The 23,374-nt window shown below is 38.9% G+C and overlaps 2 protein-coding genes and 1 long non-coding RNA gene across 3 annotated transcripts; all 3 read left to right on the plus strand.

The window, feature by feature from the left end:
• The first annotated feature begins 1,038 nt into the window (after positions 1–1,038).
• LOC125315108 lies at positions 1,039–1,302 on the plus strand. Its single transcript, XR_007198469.1, has 2 exons — positions 1,039–1,077; positions 1,175–1,302. It is a non-coding gene; the product is annotated as an uncharacterized LOC125315108 (long non-coding RNA).
• Positions 1,303–9,111: 7,809 nt separating this feature from the next.
• LOC115737217 lies at positions 9,112–9,618 on the plus strand. Its single transcript, XM_048279684.1, has one exon. It carries the CDS (start codon positions 9,112–9,114, stop codon positions 9,616–9,618), a length of 507 nt encoding a protein of 168 aa, XP_048135641.1.
• Positions 9,619–18,700: 9,082 nt separating this feature from the next.
• LOC115737185 lies at positions 18,701–19,192 on the plus strand. Its single transcript, XM_030669189.1, has one exon. It carries the CDS (start codon positions 18,701–18,703, stop codon positions 19,190–19,192), a length of 492 nt encoding a protein of 163 aa, XP_030525049.1.
• The last annotated feature ends 4,182 nt before the right edge of the window (positions 19,193–23,374 follow it).

Genomic DNA, 23,374 nt, shown 5'->3' on the forward strand with positions numbered 1-23,374 from the left:
GGAGTACCAACTATGGACGGAAAGTCGAATTCAACTGTTGTAAATAGTACTCGGTGGAAGACTCTAGTTGAGCCTTACCAATGGCAATAGAGACGACAGAGCACAGGGGAAGTTTCTGTTTGTATTTGACAAATTGTGAAGTTCTGGGTGTTCTATTGGAAAATACAGTAAAAGTTTATTATCTAATTTTGCTACATGTCGGTTTTCATATGACTCTGATTTGGACAAGTATAATAGAAATCTCAACAGAAATTTGGTGTGGCGACTGAATTTACTCTGTTATGGATAGAAAACCAATGCGGGAAAGGCCGTAGTATTGAACTTGCCTGCACTAGATGATTTTGTGTTCTATCACATAGAGTAAAGTCATGATTTTGCCTTGTTTTGCTTTCCCCTTATCTAAGTGTAGATTGCATCGGTCGTGAGCGAGGATGATTGATAAAATTTTTGCTGTTATAGTTCTCCAATTTCAGCATAGCAAACAAAATGATGCGGATGCATTTGTTGATGCCTAGACTTTCTCGTAGCTACTGACTTGAGTCAACGGTGACACGTGAAATGGCGATGTCACTGTTATTGTGTTATTATTATCCATTTCGTTAACTAGGTACCGACTTGTGTTATTATTATCCATTTATCGGAGGCAACCATTGATTCTTTCGATTTCTCAAGTTTCTCACGTGCTCTCCGAACAAAAATGGTAAGCTTTATGATGTAGGTTATTATGTTTCCCTAACACATGTTCATATTGGAGCAGTGATATTTGTCTAACATTCTTATTTGTCAAGTATAATAGACGTGGAGTTCGCATGCGTGGTGCGGTTTCACAAATAAGACCAGCAGCCCCTTCCCATTCTTTGCCCCTTCGCAGCAATCTTCCCCTTCCCTTTCATCTCATCCTCAACCACTACATGCTGACCACGAAGAGCATTTTAGGGGACCACCTGGACACATCCGAACTGAATGTACTTCGGTTCCATCCGCCTCGACTCCACCCTCTTCGGTGGAACTCTCGAATGATGAGGACAACATAGTTGAAGAAGATAGCCGGCGTGTCATATGCCCACATGGAGATTCGTAAGTGCTTCATTTTTTTGAAGTAAATGTAATATTTAGGGATGAGTTTCGTTTGGGTTGTACATATGGGTGTGAAATGAATTGTCACTGTTTGCAGATTTGAAGAAGCTACGTATGTCGTGCGGGAACTTAATAAAATAGTGAATAACTATTGGAGGGGGCCGTGGATTAGTTATAGTAGCACTCCAAGAGAAGTAAAAGATTTGTGGTGGAACGAGTTCAAGGTAAGTTTTGTACTTCAATTTTCTCACAAACTAAGTTCGGGGTAAATAAAGCTAGTTATTTTTCTATTGATTACAGCGGAAATTTAGCTGGGATGAATTGCAAGAGAATGAAGTTAGAAGAATTTTTAAGAAGAAAGCTGGTGATCACATACGCAATGTGTTGAATAAAGCGAAGACAAAAAATGTGAAGCCGGACTTTATTATTGGTGATGATTGGACTGAAATAACAAGAAGTTGGGAAGTTGAAAAAAATAAGCAAAGGAGTGAACAAAATGCCAAGAATCGAGCTTCTAGTTCTAGTGAAGGGTCTTCTGCGTCTGCGACATATCTTTGGAGGCTCCATCAACATTGGGGAGCATAGAAAAAGAATGGTAAGTTTGGTAAACATGTTGTAAGTTAATTTAATTCAATTACTCATTTATGTTTCAATTTTGTAGGCACATGAATTGGGGACAGAACCGACGTATGTAGCTACATTCGAACGCACATTTCAAAAGAAAGATAAGACATGGATTGGCGACCGAGCCAAATCCGTTAAGGTATGTAAGGTTATACTTTTGTCTTAATGGAAATTACAATGAAAATCATGAATGCTTTCAATATTTATAGCGGTTACATATATGAAGTTATTATATTTTCATATCTATTTCGTTCATGTAGGAAAAATATGACGAGCTTTTAATCACTACAGCTGGTGTCGGCGATGATGGGGCTGCATCCGAGCCAGCAGGTGACAATATGGCATTATGGGTGGAGGCGTCGGGTGGGGTGAAGAGAGGAAAAATATTTGGGTTGGGGTCCTTGTCAAGGGTATATACAGGAAAGGCTGCTGGAAGTTCATCCTCCAATGCGGCTGTTTCAAGGAGGACACGACTCGAGGAGGAAATGACACAACAAGTGAGCCAACCGAGACATTTACTTGCAGAGAAGGATGAAGAAATGAAAGTGGTCAAAGAACAAATGTCACAACAAATGTCACAAAAGGATGAGCAAATCAGTTCTCTTCAGAGTCAAATGCAATTGGTCTTGCGACACCTCAACCTAAATCAAGATCAAGTTCCTCCTGCACCTCCGACTCAGCAAATAGGTGATGGACACAATGATGGGCAACACAATGAGGACGAGATTGCTGATGATGATGATGATGATTTAATTAGACGTCTCATTGGTTAAAAAGAGCCCTTCGCAGCTTCTTTTTTGTTTGGCAGTCAGGTTAGTATTTTTTGTGAGCTTATTTGTTATATGGCCAGGAGAGAAGTGCTGAAACGAATCCTGACAATCTACTGAATCTAGGTTCAAGAGGCAACCACAAATGGTTATAACCGTATCAATATGTTGAATTCAGGAAGGATACTTCAAACGAATACTGACAATCTGCTGCTTATGGTATTGTACTGATTCAAATGATGCTTTCTAAAGAAAAAATTATGCTTTCTAAAGTTCCCATTACTAAAGATGTTCTGAAAGTCATGCAATTGTTTCAGGTCAGTTACTGTGAAAATGATGACGTCTCCTGCAGCTTGTTCATTTCGGAGAACAATTTGATTCCAATAATTGCAGAAATACGTGCAACAATTGCCTGAAGATCAAAAGTTTTGTTTGTGTTCGATGTGACTGAGATTTCAAAGCAATTGGTTTGAATGCTTACTATTTGTCTTTTTCAGTTGCTTTTGCTCTAATCTCTTACGAGGTAAGATTTTTGTATTGCTCATATTCAAATGTGGAATTATTGTTGCGTAGGTTGAGTTGGTGAAGTTAACAGGGGTGCAGTTTCTTCAGCTCACCTATTACAAGTTTACATGGGTTCTTTAAGTCTATGTATGTTGAGAAAGTAACTTAGATGTTTTCCTTTGATCATCCCGTTCTTTGTCCACTTGATTCTTAAATTAGAGTGTTAAATCAGGTCAAAAAGCATCGACATGACAAGCTGAATTTGCATGGCGCTGGGAAACATCTATCAAAGGGAGAAGCTTCTCGTGTGCTACGGCATGTTGGTATTGAAGATTTACTCGTTGAAGATGTTAGGAAAAGTGACCTTTATGGATCTTTGTCATCAATACTGAAGGTAAATATTGGTCCTATGACTCTGTGTGGACACGAAATTCATTATTAATCATTGAGTTGAGAAGAAAATTTCCCTCCCTCCTTTTGGATGCTTGCTTTTCGCTTTGAGACGAGAAACTATGTTCCTTTGTTGATCTCTGTTCAGGTGAATGAATCCAAGGCTTACAATCTTTGCTCTGGGAGACAATCTATCATACTGAGGTTTGTCATTTATTTTGTTGTTCTTTAGTTGCTGATGATATGGGCATCCCTTCATTGAACCAAGAAATTTTCTGTTTTCATTGTCGAAAATTTATCATCAGCATCTCATGGAGCTTATTAACCATGTGCCCCCTTATATATCTGCTATTCTACTCTGAGAGGGTGTTGAATTGATTTGTTAGGAACCTTTTTGTTCCATAATTTTAGCTTGAATAGCACTCATGTCTTAGAGACACGAACTGTGGGTTTGGAGCTTCGCATGTTGAAAGAAACTAATGATTCCTCTTCTAGGCTTTTCGCTTAATAGGAGAGAGAAACAAAAGGGCATTTCGGAAGGCTTGAATCCTCTTGGGATTCTTTAAAGGATAATGAGCGGTATGCTCTTCACTTTTGGTATAGCAGGAAATTTCAGTTTCATACATAAATTTTTTTTGTGGTCAGATACATCAAATTTGTTGAAAATTTCAGAATTGTGCATAATTTTGAATATGAGTGGCTTCTACCGGAAGCCGTTCTGTATCAGGCAGTACACCTTGGTACCTTTTCAAGAAAAGTACTTGAAGCTTTAGGATCACTCAGGCAAGGTTGGATCACTCTGTGTTGTCAAACGTATTGTTGCTAATATTGCTCATACTTGTCCCATAACAAACCTATGAACTGACTGCTGGTGGGTTTGCACTCTTTTGAGTACCTATATATGTTAGGAGATTTAGCCACAAGATGCCACCATCCATAATATTTGTTTGATCTTTTTTAGATGTTGATGTCTGTGTCTTTTAATGTGTTACATTTGACGAAAATATAGCAAAGCAACTTCTGCTTGACTGTAGTGCCACTGTACTTTGCAGATTTCCTTGCTTTGCAAAGATGTATAAGTCCAGCAAATCTGATGTGACTCTTGCCAAAGCATTGTTGACTTCTGCGAAATTAAGTCCTCAAATAGACAGTCCTGCTGAACCTCAAGCTCAAGGAGATTTGGTAGGGGAGTATATGCATAGGCACACGTCTATAGGTTGTCCATTCTCCTAAGAACAAGATGAGGTTGGTTATCTCTCTTGACCGCTTGTGGAACTTCTTGTATTTCAAATCCTGTCAGCGAAATTATACACTTCATTGCTTATGGTTCGGACTATTCTTGTTAAGGAAGCTGGGAATGGGGTCATGGCATATCACATAAGTGGGTGAGCTGATCTTATTCATGACTTAATTCTGAATTTTTTTTTTGGGTGGTCAAAACAATGGGAGGGCCAGTTCTTACGTGTATTTGTACCAATTGTACATTCTTGGTGTTTTATATATAGTTTTCCTCCTTTCTCATTTTAGTATAATATTTACATCTTATTACTTACTTAATGAATGTTAACTATAAATTCTATAAATTAATTTTTCTTTTAATTAGATTTAAAATTGAAAATAAAATAAATTATTTTATCGTACAATTACAAATTATAAAAGTTCGTTGTGAAATTCGTGCCCGATCTCGCTAATTTAATCACTAAATTATTGTAAAATTCATCAACGCGGTCGTCCCTAAAAGGAAACAGCATTCGCGGTAAAAAAATTCGTCACTAATTGCTTTTCGTCGCAAATGCGGTCGGTAAAATTCGTCACCAAGTTAAGTTAGCGACGATATTGGTTTCCGTCCCAAATTAACGACGAAATGTCCCACGAATTATTTCGTTGCACGTTAGCGACGAATGTCAGTTTTGTAGCAAATTAACGACGACATATAGCGCTTTCCGTCGCAAAATCATGCCAGTCGGATTTAGCGACGACATAATTTTCGTCGCAAATTTCGTCACAAATGAGGAGTTTTGTCACGAACATATTCGTCGCAAATTAGCGACGAATTATGTTTCGTGCCAAAATCCGTTGCTAATTTTCCACGAATGTTGTGATGAATACATTCGTGGCAAATTAGTTACGCATTTTGCCACGAACCAAATTCGTCGCTAATTCACCAACAATTATGCCATGAAATTTTTCGTCACAAATTAGAGACGATTTTGGCGTCGAAACCATTTCGTCGCTAATTTGCGACGATTTTGGCAACGAAAGTATTTCGTCGCTAATTTGCGACGATTTTGGCAACGAACGTGTTTCGTCGCTAATTTGCGACGATTTTGGCAACGAACGTGTTTGGTCGCTAATTTGCGACGAATTTTGCGACGAAAATTTATTCGTCGCTAATTAGCGACGATTTACACAATTTTTTGTCGCTAAAGTTTGCGACGCTGAATTAGCGACGAAAAATTTTTCGTCGCAATTGTTGTCGGAAATTTTTTTAGCGACGAATTTTCCCCATTTTTTCGTCGCAAAGTTTGTCGCTAAAGTCCTCTTTTTTTGTAGTGTGGGAATTACGCTGCATGGAAAGACTTGGGATATGAGACTCGTCATGTCTTCGTCGTCCCACTAAGGCTTGACTCGTCGTAGATCGACCGCGGGACAACCTTTTGTGTCGTGTTTTTCATTTGATTGCACATGAGAATCCGAGTGAATTGCTTTACCTTTCGTTTCTTTTTGGGCAATTCCAAGTGTTGCGTAATAGTGGAGGACGTATTGAATGAGAAGCAAAGATCATGGTCATCTACGGTGAATTATGATTTTTTTTTTCATCAGCATATCCTTGCGTATTTGAAATGACTTGGCAATTTTATATTTTATCCATGTGCCTTAGCGGAATTACCATGCTTGAAAGGATTTAGCGAAAGGGATAAGGAGAATCGATGTTTGACGTATCTGTGTCTTAATCTGGAAATAAAAACCATATCTCTACTTTCTTTCTTTTTCTAAAGGAAAAATGCCATCAAAAACTTAAAACTATCCTCATTGTGACATATTTACCACAAACATTTTCTTGTAAAATCAAAAATCCTAAACTTATATCAGAGTGACACATTTACTTTCCATTAGGATTCTGTTAAAAATCTTTGTTAAAATTTGACGTGGCGCTCATGTGGCGTCACATGAGAAATATTTTTTTAAAAAATCTAAAATTAAGTTACTGTAGGTTTACTGTTCATCGTCTTCAATCTCGCCGTCGCTCGGCCAAAGCTCTTCCGGAGATCGTCCGCCGCTGCCCATTACCGCCTGGACCTCCAGGAGCTTCTTTGTAGCTGCTGGACATGGTGACTGCGAGCTTCGAGGTCAGATCTGGCAACCGCCATGGCCGCTCAAGCTCGAAGCTTGGCCTGAGGTTAGATCTGCAAGACTTGGATAGCAACCAACGAAAGTGGTTCGGTTGGGATGAAATCAACTCAGCAGCCCATGATCCGACAATCGGTTCTCGGAGACGAGCTCATCGAGCTTCCTTTTCCACGCGGAGATCTCCGACTCCTTGCGCTCTACATGGGCCTCCATATCTCGTAGCGCCTTGATGGCGGTCGCCACCGCAAAGAGCTTTGCCGCCACGGCCTCAAGGACTGCCCTTTGCTTCACTCGCTTGTCGTCACTCTTGCGGTCGGCGAGCAGGTCGTCGTGCTTGACCTTGTCCTGCGACGCGAGCACGCAGATTCCGATCCCATTGTTCGACCTGATTCTTGCTGTCGCAGTCGTCCTGAGGTTAATGGACTCAGAGAGTGAAAAGGACTCCGCAGTCGATCTGGGTCATGAAAAATGGTGGGGTTTCCTGGGGAGGATGGAAAATGCAAGAAAGCGAGAGATGATTTTTCATATAGCGACGAAGAAGAGGAAGACCATGATGAAGTTGATGACGAAGATCCACTTCGGCCAAGCTTTGAGCTTGAGCGGCCATGGCGGTTGCCAGATCCGACCTCGAAGCTCACAGTCGCCATGTCCAGCAGCTACATTGAAGCTCTCGAAGGTCCAGGCGGTAGTGTGCAGCGACGGACAGGCTCCGGAAGAGCTTTGGCCAAGGGATGGCGAGGTTGAAGACAATGACCATTAACGATGAACACTAAATCGAGATCTATAGTAACTTAATGTTAGTTCTTTTTTAAATTGTTCTAATGTGGCGCCATGTCAGATTTTAACGGAACCTTAAGGGAGGGTAAATGTGTTACTCTGATACAAGTTTAGAGTTTTTGGTATTACAAGAAAAAGTTTGAGATAAATGTGTCATAATAGGTATAGTTTAGAGTTTTTGGTGGCATTTTTCCTATTCTAAATCATGCCAATGCTTTTTAAAATTGTCATCTTGATCGGTTCTGTGACGGAATATGCAGACGTGACGTTAACATCGTTAGAGATTTGCTGATGTCCTTTAATGCGGTTAGAATTTTGTTAATTTGGACTTTTTTTTGTAATTTTTTTTTCAATGTTCTTCCTCTCTCTCTCTCTCTCTCTCTCTCTCTCTCTCTCCGCAACTATCATCGTTATCATCTTCTCCTTCGACCTAAACACCAGCAAATTCGAGCGAAAGCCCACAAAATCTAGCATCCCCAGACTCTATACGCCATGGCTAAGCTCAACGAAGCTCAAAGTTTAAGAAGATAATTTATAATTTTCCAAAGTTAGGGGCTAGTGGGCAACAAGTGCAAAAAGTTGGAGGAGATAATCCCTAACTTTTCAAAGTTTAAGAGTTATTAAGTTTAGGGCGGATCTTAGTTAATATCCCAAAAAGTATTGTATTTAGAGTGTTTCGATCAAAACACTCTAATAATTCTCGTTTGTGGCAGAAAAAGTGTCGGAAAAAATCCTAAACATATTGCATTGGTGCCAATTTAGTCATTAACCTTTTAATTATGCTAATTTAATCCTAAACTTTTTGACTTAAAGCCAATTTAGTCATTCCGACTAATTTTGGCTAGATATTGCTCACATGGACACTGGCTAGCTTACGTGGCATGACCGGCGCTGACATGTACATTTTTATAGTCAATTTTTTTCTTTCTTTTTTCCTTCATTTTTTTCTATATTTTTTTCCTCCTCTTTCCTTTAGTGGCCAGCAAGGCTTGGCCTCGCCGGTGTCGCCTAGGTGGGGCTTGACCTCACCTGGCCCAGGCAATGCCCTTGCACATGCTACACTTGACATCGCTAGATCTGGTAAGGGTAGTCTCGCGGGCGCTTGTCCTTGCCCCGATGAGGCCGACCCTTGCGGGCCACCGGAGGAAAAAAAAAAAAAAGAAAGAAAAAATTAAAAATAAATAAAACATCTAAAAATTATTAAACAATATTCAAGTTATAACCGGCCCTATCACATAAATTGACAGATGTCCACGTCAAAAATATCCTAACAAAATCGGCTAGAAGTACTGAATTTGCTCTATATCAAAAGGTTTAAGACTAAATTGATAAAACTAAGAGATTTAGGATTAAATTTGCAATAATGCAATAAGTTTAGGGCTTTTCTGACACTTTTACCTTTTATGGCACATGCGTAATTAATAAACACGTTATGTATGACATGTAATTGACTATAAATTACACTGTTGAGGGTCAAAAGTTGGTCATACTCAATCCAATGGTCTCAAACACACCTTTATTCCCCCATTAAATACCTACTCATATCAAACATATTGGCCAAACAAACATCAAAATCTCTCTCTCTCTCTCTCTCTCTCTCTCTCTCTCTCTCTCTCTTAGAATGGGCAATTGTGCAGCTCCACATGTTGCCAGAAATGGTGGCCTTGCCATGACCGCCCATCACCATAACTGGTCATCATCTCCTCCATCCACGCTCAAGCTCATTCACACGGATGGAAGACTGCAAGAGTTCACTCAAACCATCAAGGCCTCTCACCTCCTCTCCCAAAACCCTAACTGCTTCCTCTGCAGCTCAGAGTCCATGTTCATCGACTCCACAGTCCCTCGAATCCACGAAGAAGAAGACCTCTGTTTGGGCCAACTCTATTTCCTCTTGCCTCTGTCCATGTCCCGAGCCCCGCTCACTCTACGAGAGCTCTGCTTGCTCGCCATCAAGGCCAGCGCCGTCCTCGAAAGCGGCGCAAGTTTGACGAGAGGAAAGGACGCAGTTTCGTCAGTGGCAGAGGTCATCAGAGACGGTACCGAACTCCAACCAGGTTCGACCTTAAGAGATTGGATTAGGGTCAGAGACGCCGAAGGATTGAGTTGTGAAAGTCCATGCGTGTGAGATGAAGTGGGAACAGAATAGACGACAGAAGGGAGAGCTTGAAGAAACTCTTTCATTTTTTTCCTTTTTCTTTTTTTTGCACAACTCCTCTTTTGTTGTCCTATATTTTAACAACTCTTTTTGGCGAGTCTTGATTAGACGTGGCCACGGATCGTGAACCGCCAGTTCCGGTACGTGGCCATGATGGAACCGGAACCGGCCCGGCCCTTGAAGGGCCGGTTCAAAACCAAGTTCCGGTTCTGAATTTAAAATTTAATTTAAAATAATAAATTATGAAATAAAAAAAATAAATTATCAATTATAAATCATAGTAAAATTGTACATTATAATCAATTTTGGAGGGAAAAAAAGGGAGAGGGAATGTGTTTGAATTTAATGAATTATCATTAAACGCCTACATATCTTCTTGGTAGTAGAAGAATCAAAGCCTATGTAGTTCTTTTACCTTTGATAACCCAACTTACCTCATCGTTAATCGTCGCTATCCGTTGTGGTGGTATCTCCACTATCATCATTGAAGAATTCGTCGTCTCGATCCAGCTCTTGTTGTCGAAATTTAGCCTTTGTCCAATCATGGATACAAGCTTGAGCCTTCATAGCATCCGAATTTAATCTTGAACGGCCGTCGTCCAAAATTAATCATCTAGCGCTAAATGCTTGTTCAACTGCAAATGTTGAAGAATGAGTTGCTAACATTTGTCTTGCGATGAGAGTGAGGACTGGGAATTGGGTTGAATGAGTCTTCCACCACTTTAAAATTTTGAAATCTATGATGTGTTCGGAATCACGGAACTCAAAAGTAATGGTTAAATAATTATTTAATTCGAAAATATTACTTATTGCTCCTTTTTGTCTTTTTTGTCTATTAATTAGCATATTGTACCCTCTATTAAGTCTACCACTCTCCTCCCATTGTGAAGCACTAGGTTAAGAAAATCCAATATCACCTAAATCATATCTACTACAAAATTCATTATATAATATTACTATAACATTTTTAACCTCTACCGATATAGTTTTAATATCTACTGTTTCATTCAAATGTAAACAATCATAGCAATAATCATTCAGATAATCGTACAAATCATCTAATTTAGTAAGTGGATCGAAAACAATAGCAACCAAATAAATAAGAGGGATGCAGGCATAATAATGTAGCAATTTTACTTTAATTGCTATAATAGTCGGAGCTAATTGAAAATCTTGCTCATATTCACAAAAAATACTAGCAATATTAACACACTCTATTAAAAATAAATGAGTAGTAGGATAATAAATACCATATAAAGTATAAGTTGCATCATTAAAATTTTTTAAAAAATCTAAATTTTTTTTGCAAACAACCCAATCTTAAGAGAGTAAAATAATTTCAGAAACATTATTTGAAATAAATATACCTAATAAATCTTTATAAGCAAAAGATTGATGAAATAACTTGTAAGTAGAAATCCAACGAGTCGGAACATCTTTTGGAAATCTTTTTGGTTTTTGTCCATGTGATTTACAAAATCTGTCCTATTCGTTCATAACTTGGAGACGACTCCATAAAAATTTAATTGCTCTCTTTATTGGGGTGAGAAAAGTTTCAAGAGTTTGTAAACCATCTTGTACACATAAATTTAAAACATGGCAATCACATCTAATGTGAAAAATTATCCGCCAAAAGAGGGTTTACAAATATTTTTTAAATCGAGAATGGAAGCGGTATTTGACGCGGCATTATCAAAACCAACTGAAAAACCTTTATTATTCAAATTATATTCTTCTAAAACTTGCCTAATTATTCTATAAATATTATTGGCGATATGTCTTTCATCAAACACTCAAAATGCAAGTACTCTTTTTTTAATGTTCCAATCGTTACATATCTAATGACATGTGATACCCATATAAGAATGAATTTGCCAATGATCACTCCAAATATCACTACTTGTATGCACACGTCTATTGAAATCCGCAAAAAAAATTTGCAAAGCTTTTTTTTGTTTTCTATACACCCTAAAAAGTTCGTGTTTAGGAGTAGTTCTCTAAACATGTTTTGCTTGCGGAGTACATGCAATGTTGATAAAAAAAATTCAAACCACAATTTTCACTAGTAGTAAAATGTAAATGTTCAATGGCAACATATTGAGCTAATGTTTCTTTATAAAGTTTATCACTATAACGAAACAAAGGAGAAGTGTTAGGATTGGCGTATTCGGAAATTTGTTGTTGCCCGGTGTCGATCCCCACTTGCGTTGCATGTTTTTATGTTAGATGCCGACGGTATGTTCCATATCCGTCTCCTTTATTAAAATTGTATGATTTCGTATAATATTTACAATTTATTTTGTCTTTGTCTCCGCTTACATGTACCTTGTCGAAGTGTTGTCAAAAGTTGGATGTACTCTCCCGGGCTTGCCATTCCGGCTCTTTTGCTGTCGACGTTTCTTCGAAGCCGGTAGGAGGATGAAGACTTTCTTGCGTTGGGACGTGCTCAACATTGGGAACATAATTGATATTATCATTATCGTCTCCCTAACATGTAAACTCACGAGAATCATGATGTTGAGGATAATTGGATTCCCCCATCCCTATCGACATTGGGCTCGTTCCCCTATCACCGGTTCCGCTTCCACTTGCCATTTTTTTTTGAAAAAATTGAGCGGAAAGCCGATTTAGAAAATTGACACAATTGAACCGGGATTGAGCGGATTAAGAGAATTTGAGAGAATTTGTGAGAAAAAATAAAAGGAGAGGGTATGATATTTATAGAGAATTTACAAAAGAAAAAAAAATTAAAAAATGGGAGGGGGTTGCAACAGCCATAAGAAGAAAAGGAGAGGGGGGGAGGGGAGGGGGCCGGGGGGTGGTGGGCCCAGGTTGGGGGAAAGAGCCGTTGGCTCTTTCCCTAATTGGGCAGGCGGCAGTTTTTTTTTTTTTTTTTTTGCCGGTTCCTAATTTTTTAAAATCGGAACAGGCCCGTGAGGAGCCGAGCCGGTTCCGGTCAACGGGCTGGTTCCGGTTATTCCACGAGCCGGTTCCGAGTCCAAATCGGCCCGTGGCCATATCTAGTCTTGATATACGTCCCATTGTTTCTAGACTTGTGATCGATCTGATTATTATTAGCATAATCGTAATTCCATTCATTACTATCATTGTCATTATAATTATTATTTTAGAGTCATCCTTAATAGAAAAATGACTATATAAATTGTTTTAGTAACCAGAAAACTAATGATCTATTTTGGAAAAAGAATTAATTATTAATAAAAAGTTATTGTATGGTCTACTCTTTTAAGAATTATTATTCACAGCATACCGTTACTCTTACGATCAACCAAAGACTGTTATATGGAGATGGACACCAGAAGTGCCAAAAATTGTATACGGTGTACACTTTAGTGCCAAAATTTTTCGCCGGCTTACTTAAGTGCCAAATCGGATAAAAAATGATAACTTAAGTGTCAAATCGGAGAAATTCCGGCTAAATTGATTATATGACATTTATAATTATAATTCTAACATGACGTGGCATATTTTAAAAAAATTCAATCCTCGTGAAGGTTGTCGGACATATATTTTTAAAAAACTATGTGAAGTGGCATAAATATATTTTTTTAAAAACTCAATATATTAAAAAAATTAAACTTAAAAATTAATCATGTAAAAAAAAAAAAAACCAAACTCGGCTAGGCTGTGGCCAAAGCCTCGACGCTACAATCACTCGGAAGGGCCGGTGGAGGTTGCTAGGCCCCGACGAGGGCCTGCTAGCCCTCATCTAAGGCTAGGCGCGACCCTTGCCTTAGTCCTCCATAGTTGCTGCGAAGGGCCGGCGAAGGTTGTAGACCCTCATTAGCGAGGGCCTCGCCGGGAGCCGCCGAGGCCTCTCTCGGCACTTTCCGGCGGTTGTGGCGGCGGCCATTGGCGAAGGCATATAGCCATAGGCAACTTGGTTTGTTTGTTTGTTTTTTTTTTAAAAAAATTTATCTTTTTAATCTAATTAAGTTTGTTATTTTTTATTTTTTATTATTTTTAGGTTTTTATGTTTTGGATGCTGATTGGACCATTGGCGAGCCACACTAGCTAAAAATAGTAATACAAATAGGCCACGTTCAATTTCCAGCCAAACATATTGAAATTCGCACTGAAAAGATCGTTATTCAAAAAATGGCATTTAAATAATCCAAAAGAAACTTTTGACACTAAAGAGAGTTGTGTACACAGCTTTTGACACTTTTAGAGTTTTTCTCCCGATGGTTATGCTAGTAAAGCCTTAATTAATACTATAAAGCATCCTTATGACATAATTACTACTAATATTATTGTAATCCAAATTTTCTTTATTTGGTCATGTAAGGATATGATCCAGTAAATATGTAGTGATAAGGACGCGAGAGCTGGAAAAGCGCACGAAGAGTATTATTTAATTGGTTTTGAAAAGATCTCGTGATATTCCATTTCTTGAACTTTTTCTGGAGCCCAAGACGAGCGAATTTCTTCTATTTTACACGTGGTGCTTAGTCTATTGTTTTTATTTATTTATTTATAATCAAGGTGTCTGGACCAGCTTGCACGCATCTTGACCATTTATCGGGGGAGACTAGCACAGCAACTCACAGCCATAACGCTTCACTTAAATCACGGGTGCTCAGCTGGGGAATCGAATTTGGGACCAGTGCGTCTAACCACATAATTCCAAGTGTGCCCTAATCAACTGACCCACCCATGGGTGGGTAAACTTAGTCTGCTGTTAGTAATTGGGGGGAAGAAAAAAGAAAAATGATATTGCATGTGCCAAAAGAAGGAAAAAAAAAAAAAGACTTTCTGTCCTATATGTACCCGTGAGTCGTAATAAGGAATGGGGGAACAAAAAGGTGGGGAATAATGAATTATTTGGCCAATGAAAGAGGAAATCAAAAATAAATACTTCGATCCCCGTTGATTTAGGTGGAGAATTAATGTTTACTATACCTAATTATAACCAAGGACATGGCTGGTGTCCTGATAATCGACTATTGAATTAGTATCTAATCAAATTCAAAGCATGAAGGTATGATTAGATTATCTTACATAAGTAAGATCTCGAATTTAGACTTGCAATGAGAAATGCGAAAGTTACTCATCGTTCTTTTGTTTTATCAACCACCTTCTTTGGTACTACTACGACAATTAATGAATGTTTTCTTCACTTGATTTTGTAACAAGCACATTATTGAAGCCACAAAATTATTAGGTATTCAGCTGCATTTATGTAAACTATAAAATGTGCATGTTAAAGAAGAGCTCTTTAATTAACCTACTTGTGGATGATATTAGTAGAGAGCTATGTTGTTTTCTTAGCTTTTGGCCATGGAGCTATCTTGTTTGTTACTCATAAGTCAAGAACAAGTGTACAAATTAATAAGTTGAAATTTTACTATTGGATGTTTTTAGACACCTCTTTTTGGCCAAAGCTGCTTTGTGACCTAACAAAACGATGTTCGTACACACTTTCTTTATCAATTTGGTGTACCGTAAACTTAACGTCCTGTGGACTCTATAGCTGCATTCGGGGTCAGTTTTTCCAAGAGACTTAGGGCATCTGAAGATCCTTTGAAGAAATTGAGGATGTTTGTTAAACTTTTTTGTACTTGCCTTGACCGAAAGTTGGACCGGCAAAGCTGAAACCCAAGGCATTTCCCACCTGCTTTGGACTTTCAGCAGTTTCTAAAGGCAACTTTCATCAATGAATGAAATTTCGTCAGTTGCCATTCTTGCTCTCAAAAGTTTACTAAAAGTCTTATTTTGCCCCTTTTAAAAAGGTAAAACCCTAGATCTATGTCTCTGCAATTCCTCGCTCGGTTCGTCATATCCACCTCTTCGCTTAGTTCCTCGCTTGACTCTGCACTTTGTCCATTAGCTTCCCCCCTTCAATTTGCTCGCCATCCGGCGCTTAAATCTATTCTTAGTCTACTACCTAGCATTTCGTATTAGTATAATCACGACCAAAAGGCAATGGAGGAACGACGACGAGAATAACATACCTAGAGTCTTAATATAAATTTAATTGGGCCTAGTCGATCACCGGCCAAAATTTTAGGTTGGTTCAATGAGATGAATTTTGTACATGAATTTTGCAAACAAAGTGTGAATTTTTTGTTGAGGATAAAGAGATCGTCCACCCATATATTCCAAATTTAGTAAGAGAGACAACCGAGATTTCAAGTTTGGTCCTTTCTATCTCATCTCAACCATTTTTTTGCTTCAGAATTTAGTTTAAGTTACGTCGAAATAATTTGTAACGTTTACCTTAAATCAAAAAAATAAAACCACACACATTTCATATCGCTAGTGCTATTATAGAAGAACTCCCGCCAGGCCAAAAAATAAAACATAAAATGCATATTGCGTGCCTGTTTTATGCCAATTAAATTTTGAGAAAATTCCAAAGAAAAGACCGAAGTGAAGTCATTTTCTCAAAAAATAATCTAAAGTGAAAATTATCTCAAATAAGGGTCTTAAATCGCCGATGTGGCCAAGGGCATTTTCGTCCAAATGCATTTTTTTTTTCCTTCTCTTCATTCTCGGCCGAGCATGGTCGAGGCTTGGGCTCCTCTTTGATCTCTAATTTTTTTTTTCTCAAGCTCTTCATCATCTTCTTCCTCCTTCATTCTACATTCTTCAGTTTCGGCAGCCCCTCTCTTCCTCCGGAAGATTGATTTTTCCGCCACACATAGAGGCAAAGAGAGCTCCTTCTCAATCCCTCTCCATTTTCTTCTCCTTAACGGACCGCCTCGTCCCCCTTCTCCCGGATTTTCATTTTTCATCAGCTTCTTCATTTTGCTCGGTAGGGATTCTTCTGCGGCAATCATTCCCAAAATTTTCTCCCACGAAATGGTCGTCGTCCTCACAAAGCTGCAATGTCAAAGGATGCGTGCGCCCTGTGTTTGATCAACTTCTTTCCACATGTCGTCCTCACAAAGGAAAACGAGGACAACCATGGCTTTTGACGAAAATGCCATTGACCATGCTGTCGGAGCTCGCATGCTGGTGAAGATTAGACCCATCAAACGGGTGGATTGGATAAACGATTGTCCAATTCAAATAAACTCATTTAACTTTATTTTAACTCATTTCCATGTAATGTCAATCTACTAACCCACACCAAACTAATCCATATATATGACCCGAGCCATATTTTTAAAACACTTCTATATTTAACCAAATCTAAGAAAAGTTATACACAAATTGAGGTGAGAGTGCAGAGTAAATAAAAAGGGTGAGAGAGAATTAAGAGAGAATCATAGAGGTGAGTTGAGTCAAAGTAATCTATAAACTCATTTATGGCCCATTTAACACCCATATCATATTTATAACCATTTTGGCATTCATGATCCGTTCATTAGATATAACTAACTCATATAACAACTCACATCTTCATAAAAGGATTAACAAACGGGTTTATGACCCATTTTGATAGATCTAGTGAAGAATTGTCGGCTACCGAACTCAGATCCTTATGTGAGACTAAATAGCCACTTCATGCCATTATTTTAAATTTTCTCCCAAATATTTGTAACTGTGTACATCGCTCAAATAGTTGAGTTGTTATGCAGGAGTTTAATTCATAAGAAATGAGCTACATCTACTAAGGCAATTCTTGTTCGTGGTTCCGCCGTTTGTTAAGTTAGCTCACAATCAAATAGGCCAACAAAAGCATATGCCTATTGAAATTAATCATGTTGGGATGATCAATTGTAATAGGACACATTAATTATCTAATAAATAATGTGGGCACAACCCGAATGTGTGATCTCGTTAAGCAGTATTAACGGATCACTCCAACTAGCGAGAGTGATCCGCTGTCCATGACATATTTAAGATAATATTCAACTTGTAAAAATGCTCCAAACACAAAATTCATATGATTTTTTTGGAATACTACATAAAATTTCATAGAATTGGGGCAGTGGGTCAACAACGGACAGTCTTGCATCAGATGCCTATGACAGAATTCTAGTGTGTTTTCATACGGCGTTGGAGGGAATTAGTTTTGAAAATTTCCAATAAATGAGAGGGACCCACCTTTAGCGTAAACGTTGGACCAAATCAAAACGTGCCCTTAGTTTTAGTTTAAGTTCCCATAGCGGTACAAAGTGAGAATGTCCACGTCATCAGTCAAAAGTCTAGAATTTGAACGTTGACCATCATGGAGGGGTTGCTTCCTGGAAATTGCACTGCGTGGGACCTTCTAGCAAACCTGTGGGCATCAAAAGGAAAGACTTGGGCTGGGAATCTTGTCCTGTCGTCGACTATGGTTTGGATTCTTTGTGCATCGACCGCGGGACAACCTTTGTGTCCTGTTTCTCGCTTCATTGCACATGAGAATCCGAGGAATTTACTTTTACCGGTCACGGATTTAGCAGATTCAATAAAGTGGAATAGGACTATTAGTCCATGTGTTAGAATTTTGTCGATTTGGATTTTCTTTCTTTTCTTCGATGTTGTCTCTCTTCTTGCAGCTATCATCATCATCATCATCATCATCTCTTCCTTCTCTTCTTCTTCTTCTTCTTCGATCCTAAGTCCCACTTAATCCAAACCAAACCTTACAAATTCTTACATCAAACACTAGTACACAGCCCTCAATCGGCTATAGCCATGAGCTTGAAGAAACTTAAGACACCATGACCAAGCTCAACGAAGGTCTAAGTTTAAGGAGGTGATCTATGATTTTTCAATGTTCGGGACCAGTGGGCAATATATGTCAAAATCTAGAATTGAATTAGTATAAGTGCAATAGATTATGATTTTTTTTAAAAATATTTATCATTTTCCCCTCATTAATGGCATATGTGTGATTAATAAACAAATCCATGCATGACATGTAACTGATTATATATTACATTGTTGTGGGTCAAAAGTTCCAAGGGTGGTCACAAGTCAATCCGAAATTCTCAAACACGCCTTAATTCATTGTTGAGGGTCAAAAGTTCAAAGGGTGTTCACAAGTCAATCCGGGATTCTCAGACACGCCTTGATTCCCCTATTAAATACATACGCATATCAAACATATTGGCCAAACAAACATCACACTCTCTCTCTCTCTCCCTGGCATAGAATGGGCAACTGTGCAGCTCCTCAGATCGCAAGAAATGGTGGTCTTGCCATGACCGCCCATCACCATAACTGGTCAGCATCATCTCCTCCAGCCACGCTCAAGCTCATTCACATGGATGGAAGGCTGGAAGAGTTCACTCAAACCATCAAGGCCTCCCACCTCCTCTCCCGAAACCCTAACTGCTTCTTATGTAGCTCAGAGTCCATGTTCATCGATTCCGCAGTCCCTCAGATTCATGGAGAAGAAGACCTCTGTTTGGGCCAACTCTATTTCCTCTTGCCTCTCTCCATGTCCCGAGCCCCGCTCTCTCTCCGAGAGCTCTGCTTGCTCGCCGTCAAGGCCAGCGCCGTGCTCAAAATCGGCTCGAGTTTGAGGAGAGGGAAGGATGGAGTTTCGTCAGTGGCAACTCATCGGAGACGGTGTCATGGTCCAACCGGGAATGATACCACGAGATTGGAATTGGGTCAGAGCAGCCGAAGGATTGAGTTGTGAAAACTCCTTTTTGGTTGTCCTAAATTTAACAACTCCTTTTTGTGAGACTTGATATCCGTCTCATTGTTTCTAGATTTGTGATCGATCTGACTATTATTAGCCTAATTATAATTTCTTTCATTACTATTTTATTATTCTTATTGTTAATATCTCACAAACATCAGTATGATAATAGTAAACATATTTAAATTTTTATTAACATTATTATTATTACTATTTCAATGCAAATATGCTTTATCCGGTTAAGTAACTATAGAAGCCAGCAAATATGTCGCGATAAGGATATGAGAGTGTAAGATGGGTAGCAAAAAGGTAGGGAATAATGAATGATTTGACTAATAAAAGAGGAAATTGAAAATAAACAATTGCGGCTGATTCATGTGAAGAATTGATGTTGACTGTAGCTAATTATAATCTAGGAGATGAATCGTGCCATGATAATCGTCTATTGAATTAGTATCGGATCAAGTTCAAAGCTTACTGTATGATTAGACAATCGCATGAAAGTAAGATGTTATATTTAGACTTCCAATGATAAATGCAAAACTCACTCATCATTTGTTAGTTTTATCGACCCCGTTCTGGGTACTTCTACGACGGTTGATGAATGTTTTTTAACCTGATTATGTGATAAGCTCGCCTTCCAAATCATACAATTATTAGCTATCCAACTGTACTTCTGTAACTTTTCAAAAAAAATAAACTGTATTTCGGTAAATTAAGGATTGTACGTGTTCAAGAAGAGCCATTAATAAGTCTACTTGTGGACGGTATAGATAGCTATGCCGGGGCGAGCAAAAGAAACTGACGAATCAAGAACCGCCTGAACCAGCTGATTTTGGGAGTTTCTCGATTCCTAAAAATGAGAATAGTTGGATATCGATTCGGTTCCTGGTTCCATGTTTGGACCCATTGTTGCGACCCTCTCTCTCATGGCCCGAGGGGGGCGGGATGGGTCGTCGTCGTCCACACTCGCGATGGTATGGATTTTGGACGCGGGCCCCTCCTAAGACCTATTACCCAAATCACGATGACGATGTCGTTTATTAAAATGAGTGTCGATCCCTTTCACAGTGGGGAATCGGACCCTTTCGTGTCGTGACATGTGAATAGTGTGCATGTCAACGGAGTCGCCACCAATCACTTTTTTGGAGGGTATAATCGGAAATCCTATCAAGCGATCGGGAGAGTCCGCTCAATTCTATGAAAACCAGAGAAAATGGTTCGAGGACTTGGTTACATCAAGATTGTCATCGACGCCCTTTCCGTACCTTTGTTGAATGATTTCCTAAACTAAGAATTCATGCAGATACGTTGAAAGGTGAGGCAAGTTCTAATGATCTAAAGGGTGTCACATAGATAGGAATTTTCTAATCTATCAATCATAATCGGTGAATAAACATGCGCAGATCAAGCAATCAATAATGTGCAGATAAAACGCATCAAATATCAATCAATATGCCACATGTCATGCCTAATAGAGCCCTAAAGGTTTAGAGAATGGTCAATTTAAGTTCGGGGATGGTTCGGAAAAAATTTGGGACGAAATGTCTAGAGGGGTAAAATGGTCATTTTTCAAAGACTCAGGAATTCAAAATCGAAAAATTTTGGTTGGGTCAGTTGAATGTGGCAATTTCCCATTTTTTGTGATTTTTGGGAATTTTTCTGAATTTTCCCTTTTTTTTCTATTTTTTTGGAATTTTTTATGAATTTTTATTGATTTTTTTTATTTTCTGATTTTTATTAATTTTTCGGACCGGGTTGACCCGACCCACAAAGACCGGAAATCCGACCTAGACTCTAGTACTCCCGATTGGTCTAAAATGACACCGCCTTGCAATTTTTTTCTAATTTTTTTTTTTAATTTTTTTATCTATTTTTCGAGAATTTTAATTTCTAATATTGAATCCTATGGTCCAGACTCATCCACGTGGCTATGTTACAACTCTCGGATGTGGTTACTAAAATCTATAGCCAGGATCGAACGATGATTAAACCCCGATCGTCTGATCTACATATTAAAATGGAAAAGCCAAGATCGAACGGGGAGACTAACTCTCGGCCGATCAATCTACATACTACATCATACAGCCAGGATCGCACGGCGAGACTAATTTTTGACTGTCCGATCGGATTTTTATCTTTTATTTCCAAAAAAATGTTTTATAATCCAAAAAATCAGTTTTAATTTCTGGAAAAAAAAAAAAAACTAGATCGAGACGCATGGCACCACCCCCACTATCCGATCATTTTTATTTTTGAAAAAATTCTGAATTACGCCAAGTTGACGTGGCTGCCACATGTCATGACATGTGGCACCACGTCAAAGCCACCTAGGCGTTGACCGAGTCAACGAATGTTGACTGGTCACGTCGCGAGGTTGAAGACGGCCAACGAATGGCTAAGGTTTGTCCAATGCCGATCGACAGGCAAACCTCAACCATTTGACTTGAAATTAGTCCCATTCGACTCATCTTAGCATCCTCTACAACATATGTCAAAGCTTGCCAAAGTTATCATCAAAATCAACAGGAATCAAGCTCGAACCAGTATGGTTATGGCGGACTCAAACATACAGAATCGAGCATAACTATTTAATCAAAGCTCTAGGCACACTCAAATCAAGTTCAGAACACTTACATACAAATCCGATTGACTTGGTTTTGGCTAGCTTGAGCTAGGGAAGTCTCGACAAGTCTATGATGTATGGAGGTTTCAACTCGCTGTTTTCTCGCAGAATCGATGCAACAAACCATTGTGATGGTGTTCAATGATTCTCAAACAACAAAACGCCTAAAAAATATTCAAGAATCATAGCCAGGAAGGCAAAATAGCATTGATGTGCAGAGGAGGAGCTTGAAGTTTGACTTGCTGTTTTTGGAGATCATAGGCGACGTGAGTTGGTCCAATCGCTTCCTAGAGTTGCGATGAAGCTTCCTGAAGTGGTATGATGCTCCAATTTGCCCTGGATCGCCTCAATTGAACTTCCAAAGTTCTCGGTCAAAGCTTTGGCTATGGCGTCGCCGGAGTTTCGCGAGAGCTTCTCTCTCCTTCTCTCCTTCTCTCTCTAGTTTGTTAGTGTGTTCCAAACAGAATGAGCCTCTTTTTGATAAAAAAAAAAAAAAACGGGTGAAGTCTATATACTCTCATTCGAATCATGTTTTTGTGCACACGGATGGGGACGAACCGACTTCGATTGCACGTGAAAACACGTGCATTGTAGCTCAAACGGTGCAGGAGATGGAATGAGATTTCGTCCAGTCTGATTGGCACTTCGTCAACTTCAAATGGATGTCCAATTGGGATAGTTTGCACAAAAGTTGACTTTTGCACCTCCGCGGCATTGACCAACTTCGCCGACACAACTCTGGCAATCCCAGACGGTGAGGGTGAATGCGATCAAAGCGGACCGTTGATGGCTTCAAAACCTAACCCCTGGCACCTCGAGTGGTGGTCAATTGGTCATCAAAATCCAGCTCTTCCTCGAGTGTTTGAACCTGCACGGGAGAGGGAGATTTGGGGAAGATGGTCGCCCGGGTCGCTAGGTCGGATCTAGTTCGACCCGGCAAACCAAGTCGACCTAAAATGACCAAATTGACCCCAGGACTTTGAATATTTTTCGAATTAAATGCTAAAATTGATCTTAAGAGCATGAATTCTATTTAGAAATGTGATTTTCCCTAAAAATACGCAAGGAATTATGCAAAAGCCCTAAATTATTGTTTTTACTCGAAAATGAAAATCGATTCATTCGAGCCATAAATGGCCAATTCAGTCCAAACTACCTCTACCAGTCCACTCAACAGGTTGAAAACTATGGGGTAGTGGTCTTACTTTGTCATAGTGATCCCTAGATTTTTACTAATTACATTATGATTGAAACCTAGGGACTAAATTGAAAAATATTTGTACCTTTAGGTCCTTTTAGTCCAATTGTGCAATTTTCTAAAATTTGTGGGCAAAAAATGAATGTAAGGGACTTGAGAAAAATGTCACAACTTGTAAAAAGTGAAAAAGGGAATTTAAATGACTCAAAATGTACTTTTCGGCTCAATTCAAAATTGTGTTCAATGAAGTAGCCCATAGTCTCGAATTTAATTTTTCAAATTTTAAGAGACCAAAATGAAAAGAAAATAAAAATAAAAATTTTACTATTTTTGTGTATTTTTACGATCTCAAATG

This window comes from Rhodamnia argentea, chromosome 5 (genome assembly GCF_020921035.1).
Source record: "Rhodamnia argentea isolate NSW1041297 chromosome 5, ASM2092103v1, whole genome shotgun sequence".
Lineage (NCBI taxonomy): Eukaryota > Viridiplantae > Streptophyta > Magnoliopsida > Myrtales > Myrtaceae > Rhodamnia > Rhodamnia argentea.